The sequence below is a fragment of the Hemiscyllium ocellatum genome, chromosome 34 (genome assembly GCF_020745735.1).
Source record: "Hemiscyllium ocellatum isolate sHemOce1 chromosome 34, sHemOce1.pat.X.cur, whole genome shotgun sequence".
In the NCBI taxonomy this organism is placed as follows: Eukaryota; Metazoa; Chordata; class Chondrichthyes; order Orectolobiformes; family Hemiscylliidae; genus Hemiscyllium; species Hemiscyllium ocellatum.
The window spans coordinates 24,950,590-24,969,644 of record NC_083434.1 but is presented as its reverse complement, the minus strand read 5'-3'; the positions used below and the strand labels follow the sequence as shown (position 1 = coordinate 24,969,644).

General features: G+C 40.2%; 1 protein-coding gene across 3 annotated transcripts in view; it reads right to left on the bottom strand.

Annotated features, from left to right (window-relative positions):
* The window catches only part of LOC132832342 (aryl hydrocarbon receptor repressor-like), a 196,551-nt gene that overhangs the window by 23,790 nt on the left and 153,706 nt on the right, over positions 1-19,055 (bottom strand). For all 3 annotated transcript variants that reach the window (XM_060850273.1, XM_060850272.1, XM_060850271.1), the window contains one exon: positions 3,621-3,710. In XM_060850273.1, the coding sequence (XP_060706256.1) occupies positions 3,621-3,710 (90 nt within the window). The remainder of the gene's footprint in view (positions 1-3,620; positions 3,711-19,055) is intronic.

The window sequence follows — 19,055 nt, the reverse complement described above, 5'->3', positions numbered from 1 at the left end:
GATGTAGGGATGTTCTTTTATGCACAGCTCCATTAGAGGCTTATCAGACAATGGTATACTCCATCCTCACATGTATCAAGACTTGGACAACATCCAGGCTAGGGCTGATAAGTGACAATCAATATTCATGCCACACTCAGCGGGTTGTGAGTTCATGGAATGCCCTACCAGTAGCAGTGGTGGACTCTCCCTCTTTATGGTCATTTAAGCGGGCATTGGATAAGCATATGGAGGTTATTGGGCCAGTGTAGGTTAGGTAGGCTTCGGTCGGCGCAACATTGAGGGCTGAAGGGCCTGTACTGCACTGTATTTTTCTATGTTCTATGTTCTATGTTCTACAAGTGCTGAACAATGATAATCTCCATGAAGTCAAAGTCTAGCCACCTCCTGTTGAGATTCAACAGCATGACCATCACTAAATCCATACCCATCAACATTCTGGAAGATTGTCATTGATCAGAACTTTAATTGGACCAGCCACGTAAATATTATGACTGAAAAAGCAGGCCAGAGGCTGGTGAGTGGTAAGTGACTCACCTCATCAACACCAAAGCTTTCCCATGATCTACAAGGCATAAGCCAGGAGAATGATTGAATATTCTTTACTTGCCTGGATGAATGTGACTCCAATGACACTCAAGGACATTGACAGAATGCAGGACAAAGCAGTCAGTTTGATAAGCATTCGAATCACCACATTAAATCTCAGGCCTGTCCACCACTATGGGCGGCACGGTGGCACAGTGGTTAGCACTGCTGCCTCACAGCGCCTGAGACCCGGGTTCAATTCCCAACTCAGGCGACAGACTGTGTGGAGTTTGCACGTTCTCCCCGTGTCTGCGTGGGTTTCCTCCGGGTGCTCCGGTTTCCTCCCACAGTCCAAAGATGTGCGGGTCAGGTGAATTGGCCATGCTAAATTGCCCATAGTGTTAGGTAAGGGGTAAATGTAGGGGTATGGGTGGGTTGCGCTTCGGCGGGTCGGTGTGGACTTGTTGGGCCGAAGGGCCTGTTTCCACACTGTAAGTCTAATCTAATCTCTATTATAGACTGCAGCAACTTGTCAAGGTTTCTTCAACTGCACATGCCTAACCCACAGGATTTATCTTCTAAAAGGAGAAGGGCATCCTGGGAAATAACATCTTTGCTGGGTCAACAAATGCTTTCACTACACGCACTGCAGCAGGCGCCTCACTTCCACTTTCTCATGGACAAATAGGTAAAAGGAATAAGCTTTGGACTTTCCAGTGACACCCACGTCCCATGAATGGATTAGAAGAAAAGTCTTTGATACCATAAAGCACTCGTAGCCAATTAAGCACTTTGAAGCATAATTACTGTTGTTCAGTATAGATTATATCGCAACAGAAAAATAACATCTAAACAAATTGAAGATTGCCAGTTCATTATTTCATCATAACCACTATGAAACTGAGTTTCAAAACACCTGGAAGTGAACGAGAAAGTAGCATTAAAACAAAAGGTAAAATGGTTAATTCATGTCATACAGTCATAGAGATGCACAGCACAGAAACAGCCCCTTCGGTTTGACTCGTCCATTACAACCAGATATCCTAAACTGATCTAGTCCCATTCACCAGCATTTGGCCCATGTCTCTCTAAACACTTCCCACTCATATACCTATCCAGATGCCTTTGAAATGATTAGATTAGATTACTTACAGTGTGGAAACAAGTCCTTCGGTCCAACAAGTCTACATCGACCCTCCGAAGAGTAACCCACCCAGACCCATTCCTCAGCATTTACCCCTTCACCTAACACTACGGGCAATTTAGCATGGCCAATTCACCTAACCTGCACATTTTTGGACTGTGGGAGGAAACTGGAGCACCCGGAGAAAACCCATGCAGACACAGGGAGAATGTGCAAACTCCACACAGCCAGTTGCCTGAGACGGGAATTGAACCCAGGTCTCTGGCGCTGTGAGGCAGCAGTTTTTGTAATTGTACCACCCTCCATCACTCCCTCAGGCAGTTCATTGTGTACATGCACCACCTTCTGAGTGGAAAAATTGCCTTTTAGATTGCTTTTAAATCCTTCCCCTCTCACCTTACACCTATGCTCGATAGTTTTGGACTCCCCTTCTCTGGAGAAAAAACCTTGGCTATTCACCTATCCATGCCCCTGATGATTTTATAAACTTCTATAAGTTACCCCACAGCCTCTGACACTCCAGGGAAAATAGTGCCAGCCTATTCTGCCTCTCCTTATAGCTCAAATCCTCCAACCATAGTAATATCCTTGTAAGTCCTTTAGAGAACTTCAACATTTATCTGTTCTGATCAATAGGGTACCTAGGGGACTATGCGGTCTCACCCATGTCACAAAAACTTGAAAATCTAATTAAAATTCTTACATTCTCACAATGAAATATAGAACAGAGGTAAGTTGGTCTAACTGTATCGAACTTATACCACTTACTTAGAATTTTACAACCTGAATATCACCCACTTCTTGATAAGTGCAGCATTTGAAAAATGCTGTGAAAGGGCCAAACAAGAAACAGTCCCTTTAAATATGCAGATATGTAGCAACCTTAAGGAGACCCTTCAGTCCAACAAAAAGCCTGCACATTGTCAGGGAATTGCGGAAAATATTGGTGATAGAAAGCGTGCCATGTAAGTGACCTAGCTTGGCAAGGGACACTTCATTAACACTATGCAATTTAAATTTAACATGCTGGGCAGCTTTCCTAGGGTTCGGGATACCCAGTAGTGAGAATAAGGCAGAGGTTACAGCCTCAGAATGCTAAGTGCTTTTAATGGCACTCCTGGCTAGTATGCCTCTCAAAGAAGCCTTCAGCTTCCCCTCCCCTGATCACAGTGTCTATGTACCTGCTGATGCGATCCGTGGCCTCTACTTTCCAGTCTGTCATGAAACTCACACACTCTGACCCCAGTCAAGCACTGATTTGCATTATTCCCTCCTGATTGTCTACATGCTGTTTCTGCTCAGTAGCTAGATTACCTGTCAAACTGGCCAGTGATCAGTCAGGAATTGGAACAATAAAATAATAAGAAGGTCCTGCAGTTAAATTCAGCAAGTCGTCTGCTTTCATGATCTTGCTGAGATTTCCCTCTTCCACATACATCTCAAGAGTAAGAAGTGTTACACTGCAGAATGATGCCATTCAGCCCATTATCATGGATACTGTACAGTCCCCTTCAGTCTGAAAATTAGTTATTCAGCACTGTTCCCTTGGTCTTAGCCAACTTCATATGTGCATAGCCATAGTCTCTTCAATTCCATAGGCTTCAGCATTGCCAATAAGTATATTTTATGGTATGGTTTTCAAAATGAGAAACTATTTTTTAAAAGGAACTTATTTTTTGCTTTGATTTATTTTCCCAGTTCCAAGGTCTGTAGATGTGTCTTGTGGGAGTGAAGACAGCTTAAGTTGGGGAATACCCAAGATCTTTCTGGGCCAACTGGAAGGGGTAACCTCTTTGACTTTTCCTGCGCCCCAGCACAGACATGTTTGGCTCTTGATCCTGATGTGAAAAACCCGAGGAGTGGAAAGTTCACAGGTTTGAAAATCAACACAGAAAAAGGTATCGCTTGCAAAAATCCATTAGAATGTTCCAGAAGAGTGTCTCCCTACCTGATGAAATCCCAGATAGTTGATGATTGTAGGAGATGCATAAAATATCATTCCATCAGCACTCACTAGAAGTACAAACCCATCCAGTGCCTGAAAAATAAAATCAAAGTAGTTCAGTTTGATATTGAAAGCTTTGTGAATGACTGGGCCTTTAACTGCATAGGTCATAAGATTTGGAATTTCCTTCCTAAACCTCTCTATTTCTCCATGACATTCTTTAAAATTTTATCCTTTAATAAGCATTAGGTCATCTGGTTGAAGGTCTCTTTCTTTAGCTCAGTGTCAATTTATCATTCAATTCCACTTATATGCAGCATTTAGTCGTGCTTGTTGTGTTAAAAGTTCAATATAAATACGCTGTTGTTGCACAGATGCACTAAAGAGGTTTGGGACCATTTCTTAAAAATAAAGCACTATGGGTTTCTTGTAGTTTTTCCCCTGACTTGGAGCAAGGTTATGCTTTGGCCAATAGCTTTCATGGCTTGAGGGATATGTATGTTTAAACCTAGGTTAAAATTATGGAGCAAGAAAGTCATTGTGTGCAGGGGCAGCAGACATGCCTTTGAAAATTCTGAGATTGATATTCCTCATAAATTCTATCTGCATCTTACACCACTGTGGCATAAGACCAGGATCCAGTCTAGGTCCGCTTTCAGGGTGTTCCTCTGGGGCTTACAAGGAGTAAACCTCCATTTCTCCAGGCTTGGTTATCCATTTCAATGGAGACGGGAACATTCAACCACAAAGCAGTCCTGTACCTACATCTCAATGGGGATTCAGTGAAGCGTTGACAACCAGTCCGCTGATGAACAAGAGATACATTAGGCATCTTCAAGATGCACCTCTGCAATTCATCAAGACTTCTCTGACAATGCCTCTTAAATCCATGACCTTTCTCACTTAGGAGTATAAGGATACCATGTGCATAGGAACATCAGCACCTACAATTTACCATCCAAGCCACTCACCATCCTGACTTGGAACTATTTCACTGTTCCTTCACCATTGTTGAGTCAAACTCCTTGAATTCTCTTCCTGACAGGACTGAGGGTGTCGCTAAACGTCAAGGATTGTAACTGTTCAAGCACACAGCTTTTCATAACATTTTGCAGGACAGTTCAGGATGGGCAATAAATACTGACTCAGCCAGAGACACCTACATCCCATGAATGAATAAATAAAGAAATAAATAATATCGGTTATCTGTCCAATGGCTCCCACAGTTAACTTAAGCCCCTAATTTTACAATCTACATCTTGTAAGGATTCTATTTCATTCTCATCTTTCCCCAATCCGTATCGCATCTGTTTTGACTATGCAACCTTCTACACTAGTGCTACAGAGAGATCATCCACTTTTCTTAACTGACAATTCCAACTGACTGCTTCGCCACATTTCCTAAGTTTCTTCTCTTAACCCTTTGTCTGCCTCCCACTATGACAATAGGGTTCCCCTTGCTCTTAGCTTCCACCTCACCAGACTCCGTATTCGGTGATTGGTATGCTATCTCCAGGATGCTGTCACCAATAAACACATCTTGCCCTCCCCTGTACACATTCTGAAGGGACTATTTCCTCCCTGGTCCACTCTTCAATCACTCCCAAAACTTCAACCACTTTCTAGGCAGGCAGAGGAGCATTTGTCCTACTGCTACCTCTCTTGACATTGTCCAAGACCTTAAATAATCCTTCAAAGTAAAGCAATAATTCACTTTTCAATCTCATCTACTATGGATTACTGTTGCCAGTGAGACAAAATTTGAATTGGATGAGCACTTTGCAAAACTGCTCCACTCTGTTTGAATACTGAGTTCAATATTGGCAGACCACAAACCCATTTTGTTTCCTTTTCCATGCAGGTTCTTCTTTTCTTCCTCCTATTTTTGCTTTCAGGCAGTATTACACCTGCTCTAGGAACATATTTTGTTTATTTGTTTCTTATCTTGCTCTACTACAGTTCCCCTTGGCTCTGTAAGACTAAATCTTGTATCATTCTGATAAGTTGGAAATAGATATAGTGACCATATAGAAAATGGAGCTCAGAAATGTTAACTAAAATGGCCCCGGCATATTGGCTGTATTTCCCGGCATCCTAAGCGACAGGCTAAGCGAAACGAATTGCTAACATAGCAATTTGTAAGAAGCCAGCCTAGCGGTAAACAATCCTCCCCACAGGTCCGAGGATGAGATAGTACATAGCACCAGATCAAAGGGCAGCCATCAGAGGAATACTGGTGCCTCATTGTTTTAGAGCTGTACTAATGAATACATGTTTAGTTTAGAGCAATTTTTGATATCTGAATGTTACCTTGAAAAGCAGAGTAAGAATAATGAGGGCTATGTCAGACTTTAGAGATGGTGTTAAAAGCTTAACCAGATGGCTGTTGGTATCTGTGTGTGTGTTAGATTTAGAGCACTTTTGATGTGTAAGCTTCCAATAAAGTATGCTTTGATTAATACACTGTGCAATAGCTTAATGATACGGGACTCTGTATTGCGTGAGAAGTTATGTATAAATGTAACAACTTTCCCTATCAACGGTGAGAGAATCCACTCTTTAGTACCCGGCGTGGTCTAAGGTGGCTTTTCTCCCAAGCCTTGTTTGTATATTCGTATACTGACAGTCTTGAATAAAAACAGTGCTGTTGAAATGTGTTAATCAAGTGGTGGTTCTCTGTTCTTGGACAGGCGTTCACAAGAAGCCCAGGAGCTCAAGGCTGAGCTTCCACAATTCAATCCCCCCTGTTTTCCAATATAATTCAGACCTCATTCTGTCACCGCCCCACCTAACCTTTGCTTAAAATCCATTATATGCATCTCAGTTCTGAATAAAGCTCCTTCTCCTGAAACATTAACTCTGGTGCTAATTTCACAGCTACTGCCTAACCTGATGAGTATAATCAACATTTTTCTAATTCTAGATTTCCAGCATCTGCAGTATTCTGTTTTAGAAAGAAAGGGCTACTTATTTCCACTGGTGAGGAGTCTAAGATATATTCTAAAATAACAGTGCCTAAAAATTGAAGCCAGACATGGAGTAAATATAAATTTGGAATTGTCTTCTGCAAATGGCAATTGATGGTAGATCAATTGATAATTTTTAAACTGAATTTGATAGATTTTTGTTAAACAAATATATGAAGGGCAAAAGTGGGCCATAGGGAGTTCCGTTTGAGTGGAGATGTGACCTAACTGAATTGTAGAACAGGCTCAAAGAGCAAATGGCCTAAGTTCTACATGATGAAAGTGCTGTTGATAGTTTAACAAGTGTTGATAGATAATAGAAAGAATGTTTACTGGTGAATTGGATATATTGCTGTACAACCACACCTTAAATTGTAACTTCCTAGCCAGTGCTGGTAAGAAGCTGAGGAAAGCACATTGTCTGTAGGCCCAAGCTGTGTACTATAAAATGTGTTTACACTGTTACACAAAGCAGAATAATCTCAATGCCAAATGATCACATCAGCTATGACTCAGTGACAGCACTCTCGGCCCTGAGTCAAAAGGTTGTAGGTTCAAGTTCCACGAGAGTAGAGGTTTCTAGGCTGACGTTTCCATATTGTACTCTTGAGAAGACTGCACTGATAGAGATAATGCCCTTTGACTAAAATATTAAACTTCAACCTTGTCTGCCCTCTCAGGTGGATTCAAGGATCATTATTTTTTAAAAAATGGTACAGAATTCTCCATGTTTCAGGCCAACATTTATCCCACAACAGACATCAATGAAGGAAATGACTTGGTCAAGGTTCTGTTACTATTAGTGGGATCTTGCTTTGCACAAACTGAATACCATATTTCCCCATCGAACAAAGTGATCACCCTTAAAATTGCTCTACATTAATTATAAAGCACTTTGAAATGTCTTAAGCCGTGAATGATGCTATGTAAATGCAAGCTATTTCTTTACCACCAGACTGACAACATCCAGGTTAGTAGCCAGTGTCTATTTAAATAAACCGTGTTCAGTTTCTCACTAACATGCCTCCTGTATAAAAAATTACTAATACCTTTTATACTTAAAACAATCCTTAACAGCATTTTATATGAAATGATACTAAGACCATTCCTTTAGCAAATCTTCAATGCTATGAACCATGAACATCTAAGCATGACGTAACACAGCAGAGGCCAGGATATTTCTACCAAGGACAATTTAACAAAATTGCAACACCAGCAGGACTTGCAAAATTTATTTTGGTCCCAACTGCCATGACATGATTTATAGAAACAACGGCTGATAAGTCACACACAGATATTTCAATAGTGTGATATATTTTGTAAATTTATATAAATTCCACAGACCCGTGTTGGGAGGATTCATTCCTTAATCAAACTCTGACCCTAGCATACACCCTAATGTGAATCAGAGTTAATTATTTTTTGCATAGTTTAATAATAAATTACTAGCAGCTTGGCCTAAAGCCATATTTCTAGAACAAGGCATCTAAATTTGGTGTCTGTTTTTGCACACATTAGTATGAGTTCAAATTCAAACCACATGTGTGAAAATCATACGTTAAGGGAGGAATGAATAAAGAGTATAATTGGATAAAATGAAGACTGAAATTCTCACATATCTCACTAAAATAACCAATGTTTAAAATGTACTGCTCTTACTAAGTGTCATGAGAGACCATTTCTGAACATGTTCACAAGATAAATGCTTAGTATGTAATTCTATGGAATTAAAGCTGTGTGCAATACAGCAACAGACTAACAGGTCAATGCCAGGACTTATATTCTACATGAATTTTCTCACTCTCTTCTTCATGTTCAATCCCTCCCTTCCTCATGTGTTTAGCGGAATCAGTTTAGCTCAGTTGGCTGGATTATGGGTTGAGAGAACAGTGTGATGCCAACAGCGTGGGTTCAACTCCTGTCACCGGCTTGAGATTACCAGGAAGGACTCTCCTTCACAACCTCTGCCCTCATGTTAATTCACCATCAGTCCCTTTTCTCTAATGAGAGAGCAGCCCCTATGGTCTGGTAAGACTATGGTGACACAATAAAAACATGTGTTTATCCATCCTCCCTTAAATACATCTATGTTACTTGCCTTTCCTACTCCCTGTGGTAATGGGTTCCATATTATAGTTACCCTTTGAAATATAAAAAAAATCCTGAATTCTCTCTTTAATTTATTTTTGAATATCTAGTACTTATGTTTGTTTCAGCATTCCCCACAAATGAAATAATCTGTTTTGCTTCCATCATATTAAACCATGTCATAATCTTAAATAATTCCAACAGGTAGCTTCTCCTAGTCTTCACTTTACTAGAGAAAAGACCCTCAACCTGTGAAATCTTTTCTACAACCTCTCAGGTTTAGTATTATTCTTCTAAATGGTTTTGCACCTCCTGTAGACTTCTCCGCCATAAGAGAGAGACTAAAACTGTGTCCAAAAGAGAAAATGCTGGAAAATCCCAGCAGGTCTGGCAACATCTGTAAGGAGAGAAAAGAGTTGACATTTCGAGTCTAACTGACTCTTTGAGACTCGAAACGTCTGCTCTTTTCTCACCTTACAGATGCTGCCACACCTGCTGAGATTTTCCAGCATTTTCTCTCTTGGTTTCAGATTCCAGCATCTGTAGCAATTTGCTTTTATTTTTGACTAAAACTGTATTGTACTCCATGGGTGGTCTAACCAAAGTTCTATATAAGTTTAACATTACATAATTACAGCCACACAGGTGCATCACTGTACCAAGGGTTGTATTTTATTACCATATTTTGTTAAAGGGTTAGCATGAGTAAGGACCATTATACCTCCATCTATTTACCTCCATCAAGGCCCATGTTAATTATGGTTTACTAATCACACGTCAGCTGGATTTTGACTAGACTCTCTGCCAAAAACTTTTTCTCTTTATTAGAGATTTTGGAATCTAGTGTCAAATATGCTTTACAGGTTAATCATTTTAATATGTTTGATCTTAACATTGGTATTTCTAAGCAATAGCCATATTAATCAAGTTAATGCAATTACCCTTCTTTGCCTCTGGGTGGAGCCACAAATCATATCATGAATTGTAATGGAAAGTTTGAGATCTTTCTAGGTCTCTAGTTGCACATAACATCTTGGTGATTCACCATGTGACCATTAGTATGATAACAATAATAAGACCAAAAGACATAGGAGTGGAAGAAAGGCCATTCGGCTCATCGAGTCCACTCCGCCATTCAATCATGGCTGATGGGCATTTCAACTCCACTTACCCGCATTCTCCCCGCAGCCCTTAATTCCTTGTGACATTAAGAATTTATCAATCTCTGTCTTGAAGACATTTAGCGTCCCAGCCTCCACTGCACTCTGCAGCAATGAATTCCACAGGCCCACCACTCTCTGGCTGAAGAAATGTCTCCGCATTTCTGTTCTGAATTGACCCCCTCTAATTCTAAGGTTGTGTCCATGGGTCCTAGTCTCCTCGCCTAATGGAAACAATTTTCTAGCGTCTACCCTTTCTAAGCCATGTATTACCTTGTAAGTTTCTATTAAATCTCCCCTTAATCTTCTAAACTCCAATGAATACAATCCCAGGGTCCTCAACCATTCCTCGTATGTTAGACCTACCATTCCAGGGATCTCCGTGTGAATCTTCGCTGGACATGCTCCAGTGCCAGTATGTCCTTCCTGAGGAGTGGGGACCAAAACTGGACACAGTACTCCAAATGGGGCCTAACCAGAGCTTTATAAAGTCTCAGTAGCACAACGGTGCTTTTATATTCCAACCCTCTTAATCACGGACTCAACCTGCATGTTTACCTTTAGAGAATCCTCGACTAGCACTTCCAGATCCCTTTGTACTTTGGCTTTACGAATTTTCATTGAATTCCGTCAGCCATTTCCTGGACCACTCTCCCAAACTGTCTCGATCCTTCTGCAGCCTCCCCACTTCCTCAGTACTACCTGCCTGTCCACCTAACTTTGTATCATCGGCAAACTTCGCTAGAATGCCCCCAGTCCCTTCATCCAGATCATTAATATATAATGTGAACAGCTGCGGCCCCAACACTGAACCCTGTGGGACACCGCTTGGCACCGACTGCCATTCAGAAAAAGAACCTTTTATCCCAACTCTCTGCCTTCTGTCAGACAGCCAATCCTCAATCCATACCAGTAGCTCATCTCAAACACCATGGGCCCTCACCTTGCTCAGCAGCCTCCCATGTGGCACCTTATCAAAGGCCTTTTGGAAGTCTAGATAGACCACATCCACTGGGTTTCCCTGGTCTAACCTACTTGTCACCTCTTCAAAGAATTATGATGAGCAAAATGAGATCCTGTCTACAAAATACCATTAGGCAACTTGTTTACAAGATGGCAAAAACTGGGACCGAAATATTCAAGGGGACATGACATTTAGGAAGGACTGAAAGCTCGGAAAAAGTAGAGAGGTGGCTCTGTTAATTGAGGTTGCATTGTTATAATAGACAGGTGAATGCATTTCTGGAGATTAGAATTTAAGATCAGTTTGGATCGAGATCATAACTTATAAAGGTAAGAAGTCACTTATCAGAATGGTTTATAAGTCCCTTGACAGTCACTATGTTGTAGCACAGGGCACACAGAAAGAAGTAATGTGGGCTTGTGGGATATGGGTGATTTTAAACTATGTATAGATAGGATACATCTACCAGATTGTCTCTGCATTGCAGATGACATTGCAGCTCTGGGAAGAGCTAAACATGAGCATAACACAAACCTCCTTCGGCTTATGTTAGTGAGAAGGAAACAGCAACAAATGTCAGAACAGTATGAACAACATCAATTTATTTGGTCCAATCCATCCATTAAACAATACTAGGCCTAATCCTGTGATAATAGAAGATGGACAGAAAATGCTGACACCACAAAACAAAGATGACCGACAAAGATTTCTCATTTTTTAAACTTGTTAAAATCATAGAACCCTTCCAGTGCAGAAAGAGTCTGCACCAACCCTGGGAAGAGCATTGTACTCTGCATTTACTGTGGCTAATCCTCAGCTGCATATCTCTCAGCACGACTGGGGGAATTTAGCATGGCAAAGCCACCTAACCTGCACATCTTTGGACTATATTGTCGTTCAATTTCTGTATCAGTTGAAGCAAATGCTCAGAGATACTGTATGGCTCTACCTTTATTCTGAGCCCTGGAGAGAGAGTGATCGCATAAGGACATGAGTTCTCTGTCTTCTCTTGAACAGCAGATTCTTCAGGAATTATATAGTCACTTACAGGAAGAAGCATCCAAATAAGGCAACATCTATATTGATTAGGTGACTGTTACAATCAGCAAGCATCAACAGTGAAGATTAAGCCATCTGGCATGACACAATAAATGTTCTTCACCTTGTTAAACCACTACCCTTGCCTCCAGCACCTCATTGTTTACTGCAAGTTCTTATCTGGTCAAAGTCATGCTAGCTTAGCCTTTGTCACACAACCCTCTACTTAATTCTTTCCCTACCTGCTTAGACCTGAAACACATTCTCAGTATGAGGAAGCTGGAGCACCCAGAGGAAAGAGCTGAAAATGTGTTGCTAGAAAAGCGCAGCAGATCAGGCAGCATCCAAAGAGCAGGAAAATCGATGTTTTGGGCATCTGCAGATGACATTATACATATGGCAGGATGATCACCAACATATTTTCAATCCTTCAAAAATCGTCTTCTATCCAGCAAGTTTGTACTTCAATATTATGATCCCTCCAAACTTAGCAAGTTCTAAGTAGATGCCAACCAGAAAGGTATTGGAGCACATCTGATACAGGAACAAAGCAAACTTATTGACTTTGGCTCAAAGGTCTTTACAACTGCTCAGTCTAACTCTTCCAATATCGAAAGGGAGTCACTTGCCCTATTTTTGGTATACTACAGTTTGATAAGTACCTAATCAACAAGCGCTTCACACAAGTTGTGTTCTCAAATGGCCATCTCTGATGTTTTTGGCTGACTTCCAAACTCCAACAAAAACAAAGAAATCCCTTTAGACCTACAAGTGGATAATAATGAATCTGAAAAATGGTCTTAAGATTTGTTTAATACATTTTGGCCAAGCATTCACCAAGCTCTGTCAGATGAGGCCCAGTTCTAACAGTTCAAAAAGGTCATCATTAACAGGTGAGCTGAGTTGGTATTTTCTTTTTGCTCACGCAGAGATGAACTCAGACTTTCCCGGAGTATAATCTTAAAAGTCATAATTTCACACCCTCTACATCTAGACATAAATATAGGTCCTATGGGTCTAGATAAAGCCAATAGATTGGCATATGAGTCCATATATTGGCCCAGCTAAAACAAAAATATCAGTCAAATAACCAAGAGATGTGGATTAGCCATGCTAAATTAACCATTGTGTCCAGGGATGTGCAGGCTAGATGGGTTAGCCATGGGAAATGCAGGGTTACAGGGATAAGGTAGAAGGATGGGTCTGGGTGGGATATTCTTTGAAGGGTTCGTGTAGACTCAATGGGCTGAATGGCCTGCTTCCATACTGTAGGGATTCTATGACCGATGTCAATTCTATCAACCCCAATAAACGAACATCATCTTCCACATGTGATTCTTTCTGAGCTATGGTGCAAGATTTTTAATTATGTTTTCCAAGTCCAAGGAAACAATCATATTCTGGTAACTGAATATTATTTTATTAAATTTCCTTCAGAATGATTAATGAAAGATACCACCAAAATAATGATTGTTGACACATTAGCCACCTTATTCAGTACAACAGACCGCAGTAGATTTGTGCACCTTTCCTAGACATGTGCATGCGATAAATGTTTAATATATTACTATTTCTCCTCACTACTCCCAGTCTAGTAGTCTCACAGAGCGTACTGTTTATATTGTAATGTCCATGATCATCAAATGTAAAGCAACTTGCCAAGATTTTCAAATAACTATGCTAAAAGTATGTGCTGTTCCTTAAGGCAATGGTTTACCTTTACTAATACCTCTCATGTTTGGAAGACAGATTTACATTATTCTTCATCCAACATGCTCACCACTCAACCACGTGCACAATGCATCGTTGGAAAGAAAGAAGAAGGGTTAATAAAGGCATGATGATTAAGTATACACAGAGTTATCTCAAACTGAACCAAAACAACATATACTAGGGTTGAGACTTCCATACAGACACATGGGTTCATGGAAAGAGGCAACACCATTGTATCCAGCCGAGGCCACATGATATTGTGATATACAATGATCAAGTCCTGTGAAGAAATAAACAACATTTCCAGACTGATTATCGACCACAGGTCACACAGGGTGATGACTGAGGATACCATGCCTGACAACAGCCTCACAGGTATGATAAATGATGTACAACTATCCACAATGACTGATAGCACATCACAGAGCGAAGATACACCAAGTTATGAAAACTGTATAAGGATTTAGATCTGGTTGTGTCTACTCACCAAGGTGTTATCTGAATGTAGGGAAACAACATATGCATCCTTGAAAAAGCATTCTCATTCTTTAAATGTAAAAAGGAGAATGTTGTATTGTAGCAAAGCTTCAAGACCAGGCTGACCTGTATCTTTAAGACAGTTACATGATATCATGACTTTCTGGTATAAAGATATCTAACTTGCACTCACAGTTTTGTGCAATGAAGTCAGGGTAATGCCTTCAGTCAGTCAGGTATTTGTGTAATGCACAGTGACATTAGTAAACACAAATCTCACTAAGTTTGCAATATGGTAGCTATGTAAATAAGAGTGTTTTAAATAAACTTCAAGACATCTGTCTCAATAAGAACCCACCTCTCTGTGGTATATGTTACATGCATGAACATAGAAGGCCACCAAGTGTATCATTAAGAAAACCTAGATGATCAGTTCTAAGCTTGTTTTTGAGGCAATTTTTCAGAACAGCAAATTCTAGCGTCAACGAAAGAGCAGGCTATACTAGACCTTGTAATATGCAACTGGACAGGATTAATTCATTACCTCGGAATAAAGGTTAGCCTAATATTTGTTATGGGTACAAAGCGAGAATCCATCTCTAAGGAGCTTAGAAAATGTTAATATAATCAGGTAGGGTCAACATAGTTTCGTGGAAGGGAAATCATGTTTTCATTAATTTATTAGCATTCTCTGACAAATTAACAAGGAACATAAATAAAGGGGAATTGCTGGATGTGCTATACATTGTTTATAATTGATAAGTAAAACGCTCAAAGAAAAATCAATATTTTAAAATCTTTTGATTTTTCTCCCAGGCTGTTTACAAAATTGTCTAAATGATTATTTGTTAATTCCTGAAGAGTATGGGATAATCTAGGAATCTGAGAATTATTTGTGATGAGGGATGAATCTGTTAGTATTAAAGGAACAAACATTGAGATGGCATTTTTTTTGCCAGAACACGGGAAAATAAACTTTCATTTCCATTTTAAAAGGGAGACATTTAATTAACTATGAAAACTGCTACATAAATGCAAGCTCTTTCGTATTTTTTTCAGGAAAAATACCGAGCGTTCTTTTGAGAGGAAACATTGAATTCCTGTAGTGCGATTATTAAAAGGTACCTGTCTGGATTATGTAGTGTCAACATGAAATAAAAGTATCTGAGAAATAAAGAAAAATAAAGTTGCTTGAGAATGACACAGAGACAGATGGGATTTCCTGCCGAAAATATATCTTGCCTTTTTTCTCTCTCTCTCGAAGCAGGACTTGAGCCAGCTAGCCAGAACTTCAAAGTTGTTCCATCAAGGTCAGGACATATTAAAGAAGAACTGTTCCAAACAACATTTCTCTTATTAGGCCTTTCTTTGAAAAAAGGGAAAAAAAATTATTGGCATGGTGGCCCCTGGAGAAATTGTTTCCATAGTAACTCAAGAATAATTATAATGGCCTCCAGTCATTCCCTGCTGTGAACTGCTTTTAAGTCACGCAATTTGGGCACCACATTCCCAGGGTCAATTGGCGTTTGATTTGCCTGGAATTGTTTCATGTCGGAGACTGAACTGTCGTTCCCACAACTTCTTGATAGATTAATACAATTTGAAAATTGCAAGAGAGAAATTTGATAACAATTATCGCATATCCAAAACAGAGATGGCGCAAACAGTCACATGCTTGATATTTTCATGCTGCTTTTTTTTTTGTTAACATTCGTAGGTTTATCTTTTAAAAAAAAATTAACTGACCTCATGGTGAAATTTGAGGCAGGCTGAAAGATTGGGGATTGTTTTCATTCTTAACAAGATATTAACAGGAAAAGACAAGGCAGATGAAGATAAACTATTTCCAATGGTTGGGGATTCTAGGATCAGGGGCATAGTCTAAGAATTAGGTCTAGACTGTTCAGAAGAGATGTTTGGAACCACTTCTCCACACAAGGGTAGTAGATATTTGGAACTCTCTTCCAGAAATGACCATGGAGGCTGGATCTGTTGTTAATTTTAAATCTGATATACATAATACCTTTGCTTAACAACAATTTAAAGAATATGAAGCAAAGGGAACTATGTGGAGTTAGGTGCAAATCAGCCTTGACCCCATTGAATGATAGAAGAGACTCAAGGGGCTGAACAGTCAATTCTATTTTACTATATTCCTATGTTAACACATGTTACCAGGCAGTAACCCTCTATTATTAAATTAATATTGCTCTTTCCTTCCCATGTGCAATCCACTTGACCCCAACCCCACTCTGCCACCAATGCTGTCTTCTCTACTTTCACAAACAGCAAGAACGTTATGCTGAAATTATACAAGACACTTGTCAGGAGTCTGTAAAGTTGCATACATTATAAGAAGGATGTGAACATCCTGGAGAGAGCAGAAGAGGTTTGCAAGCATGTTTCCAGGGCTGAGAAACTTCAGTTATGAGGATAGATTTGAGAGAATCGTTCTGTTCCTTGTAGAAAGAAGGTGGAAAAAGGGAGATCTGATAGTTTTCAAAATCACAAGTGGTCTAGATAGAATAGCTAGGGACAAATTGTTTCTGGTCACAAAAAAGTTTGAAAAAACAAGCACAGGTGTAAAGTGATGGGCACAAGTAGCAAATTTCCATTGCGTCTGGTTGGGGTCTAGATTTTTAAAAATTTCATCCATGGGGTGTCACTGGTTAGGCCAGCATTTATTGCCCAGAGGGCAGTTAAGAGTCAACCACATTGCTTTGCATCTGGAGTCACATATAGGCCACACCAGGTAAAGATGGCAACATCCTTCCCTCAGGGACAGTAGTGAACCAGATGGATTTTGCCAACAATCGACAATGGATTCATGGTCATCAGTAGGCTTTTAATTCCAGATTTTTATTGAATTCACGTTCCATTAACTGCCGTGGCTGGATTTCAACACTGTTGCTCAGAACGTTATGTGGGTCTCTGGATTAACAGTCCAGTGATAATACCACTAGGCTATCACCTCCTCAATGCACTCTTTAGAAGTTTATTGGAGGCAGGTTCAACTGAAGCACTTAAAAGGATATTGGATGATTGTTTGAATTGAAACAAGTGCAAGGTGCTGGAAAGTAATTGCTTGACTTGAAGTTCTGGTTTCAGGGGCAATGTTCAGGTCACTTGCCCCAGGAACCAGATCCATGCCATGGCCTACCTTTATTGAGCACCGGTGATATATATACACACACATACTTACAAACACACACACACATACATTCTAGCAAGTGCCATTCTAGTGCTGTCACTAGAGGAATTAAAGATTAGTCTCCAAGACATGGCTATAACAACTCAGGAGAAAGATAATCGGGACCAAACACAGAGAATGCTGGAGAAACTCAGGAGGTCTGGTAGCATTTGTGAAGAGAGAAACAGAGTTAACATGTTGAGCCCAGTATGACTCCTTCAGAGCTCCAGTTTTTCTCTCTCCACAGATATTGCCAGAACTGCTGAATCTCTCCCAATTTGTCTGTGCTTGTTTTGGATTTCCAGAATCCGCAGAATTTTGATTTTATTTGAAAAAATATTGGGCATTGCAAAAAATTTTTTTTTTCTGTTTTCGTTGAAAGCTTCTGTAATTTAAGTTGTAAAAATACTGTAAATGAGGAAGAAGCCTGGTTATCTAACCATCAATAATTCATTTGAAAAATGAAGAAGGTTGCTGCAAAGTTCAGATTTTTAGAATTCCCTCAAGGAATGTGGGTGTCATAAGTTAGGTCAATATTTGATTTCCCTGCTAAAATATACTAGACGTCCCCTCCCAAAAGGTACCAGACCCTCACCGACTAAGGATACCGGACTCCATCCACAAAGGTACCTTAATTCTCCAAAGGGGGTATCATGGCTATCCAAAATATACTAAGAACAAACCTGATCCTACCTGTTCTAATTCCATACTCCAGGTTCTGAACAGGAGGGATTACCAGTCTGGTTCAAGGGGAATTATTTATAAGGCCAGCTGCTTCCACAAACTGTCCAGGCATGATCCATGGCCCCTTTCCAAACCACATTGTGCAAAAACAGAAAATGGGTAGGGGACTTTGGATTTCCAAAACTTTCCCCCATTTTTGTCGCAGCTGAGAAGCTCTCTACCATGGCAATATTTGGGCCTGAGTCTCCAACTAGAGTATGCATTAGCTTTGTGAACTCTGATGGAGAGATGATCAAGAGCTGAGAGACTTTGGCTGCTGACTCACAGCAAAGCCCATAGATCATCAACGGTGTACACAATTTCACCCCCAATATGTTTTAAGGAGCATTCAAAGGAGGACAATGAGGAAGAGTGATTTCAGGGTTTAAGGCAGAAATTGAAGAGCTTAAAGCCAATACAGCGGAAGGCTCACCCAATGTTCACTCTTTGTATTTTCCATTTACAACTCTGTGAATTCCGCATTTTTTTTTCTATCATTGGTATCAAACACTTAAGAATTCAAGACTCTAACCTCTGGAACTTTCTCTCTATCTTTATGGCCAGGACTGCGAAGAGGGTTACCTCAGATTACAACAGGATCTTGACCAGATGGCAAATGGGCTGAGGAGTTTAATTTAGATAAATGCGAGGTGCTGCATTTTGGGAAAGCAAATCTTAACAGGACTTATACACTTAATGGTAAGGTCCTAGGGAGTGTTACTGAACAAAGAGACCTTGGAGTGCAGGTTCATAGCTTCTTGAAAGTGAAGTTGCAGGTAGATAGGATAGTGAAGGTGGTGTTTGGTTGCTTTCTTTTATTGGTCAGAGTATTGAGTACAGGAGTTGGGAGGTCATGTTGTGGCTGTACAGGACATTGGTTAGGCCACTGTTAGAATATTGTGTGCACTACTGGTCTTCTTCCTATCAGAAAGATATTGTGAAACTTGAAAGGGTTCAGAAAAGATTTACAAGGATGTTGCCAGCGTTGGAGGAATTGAGCTATAGAGAGAGGCTGAACAGGCTGGAGGCTGTTTTACCTGGAGCGTAAGAGGCTGAGGGGTGACCTTATGGAGATTTACAAAATTATGAGGGGCATGGATAGGATAAATAGACAAAGTC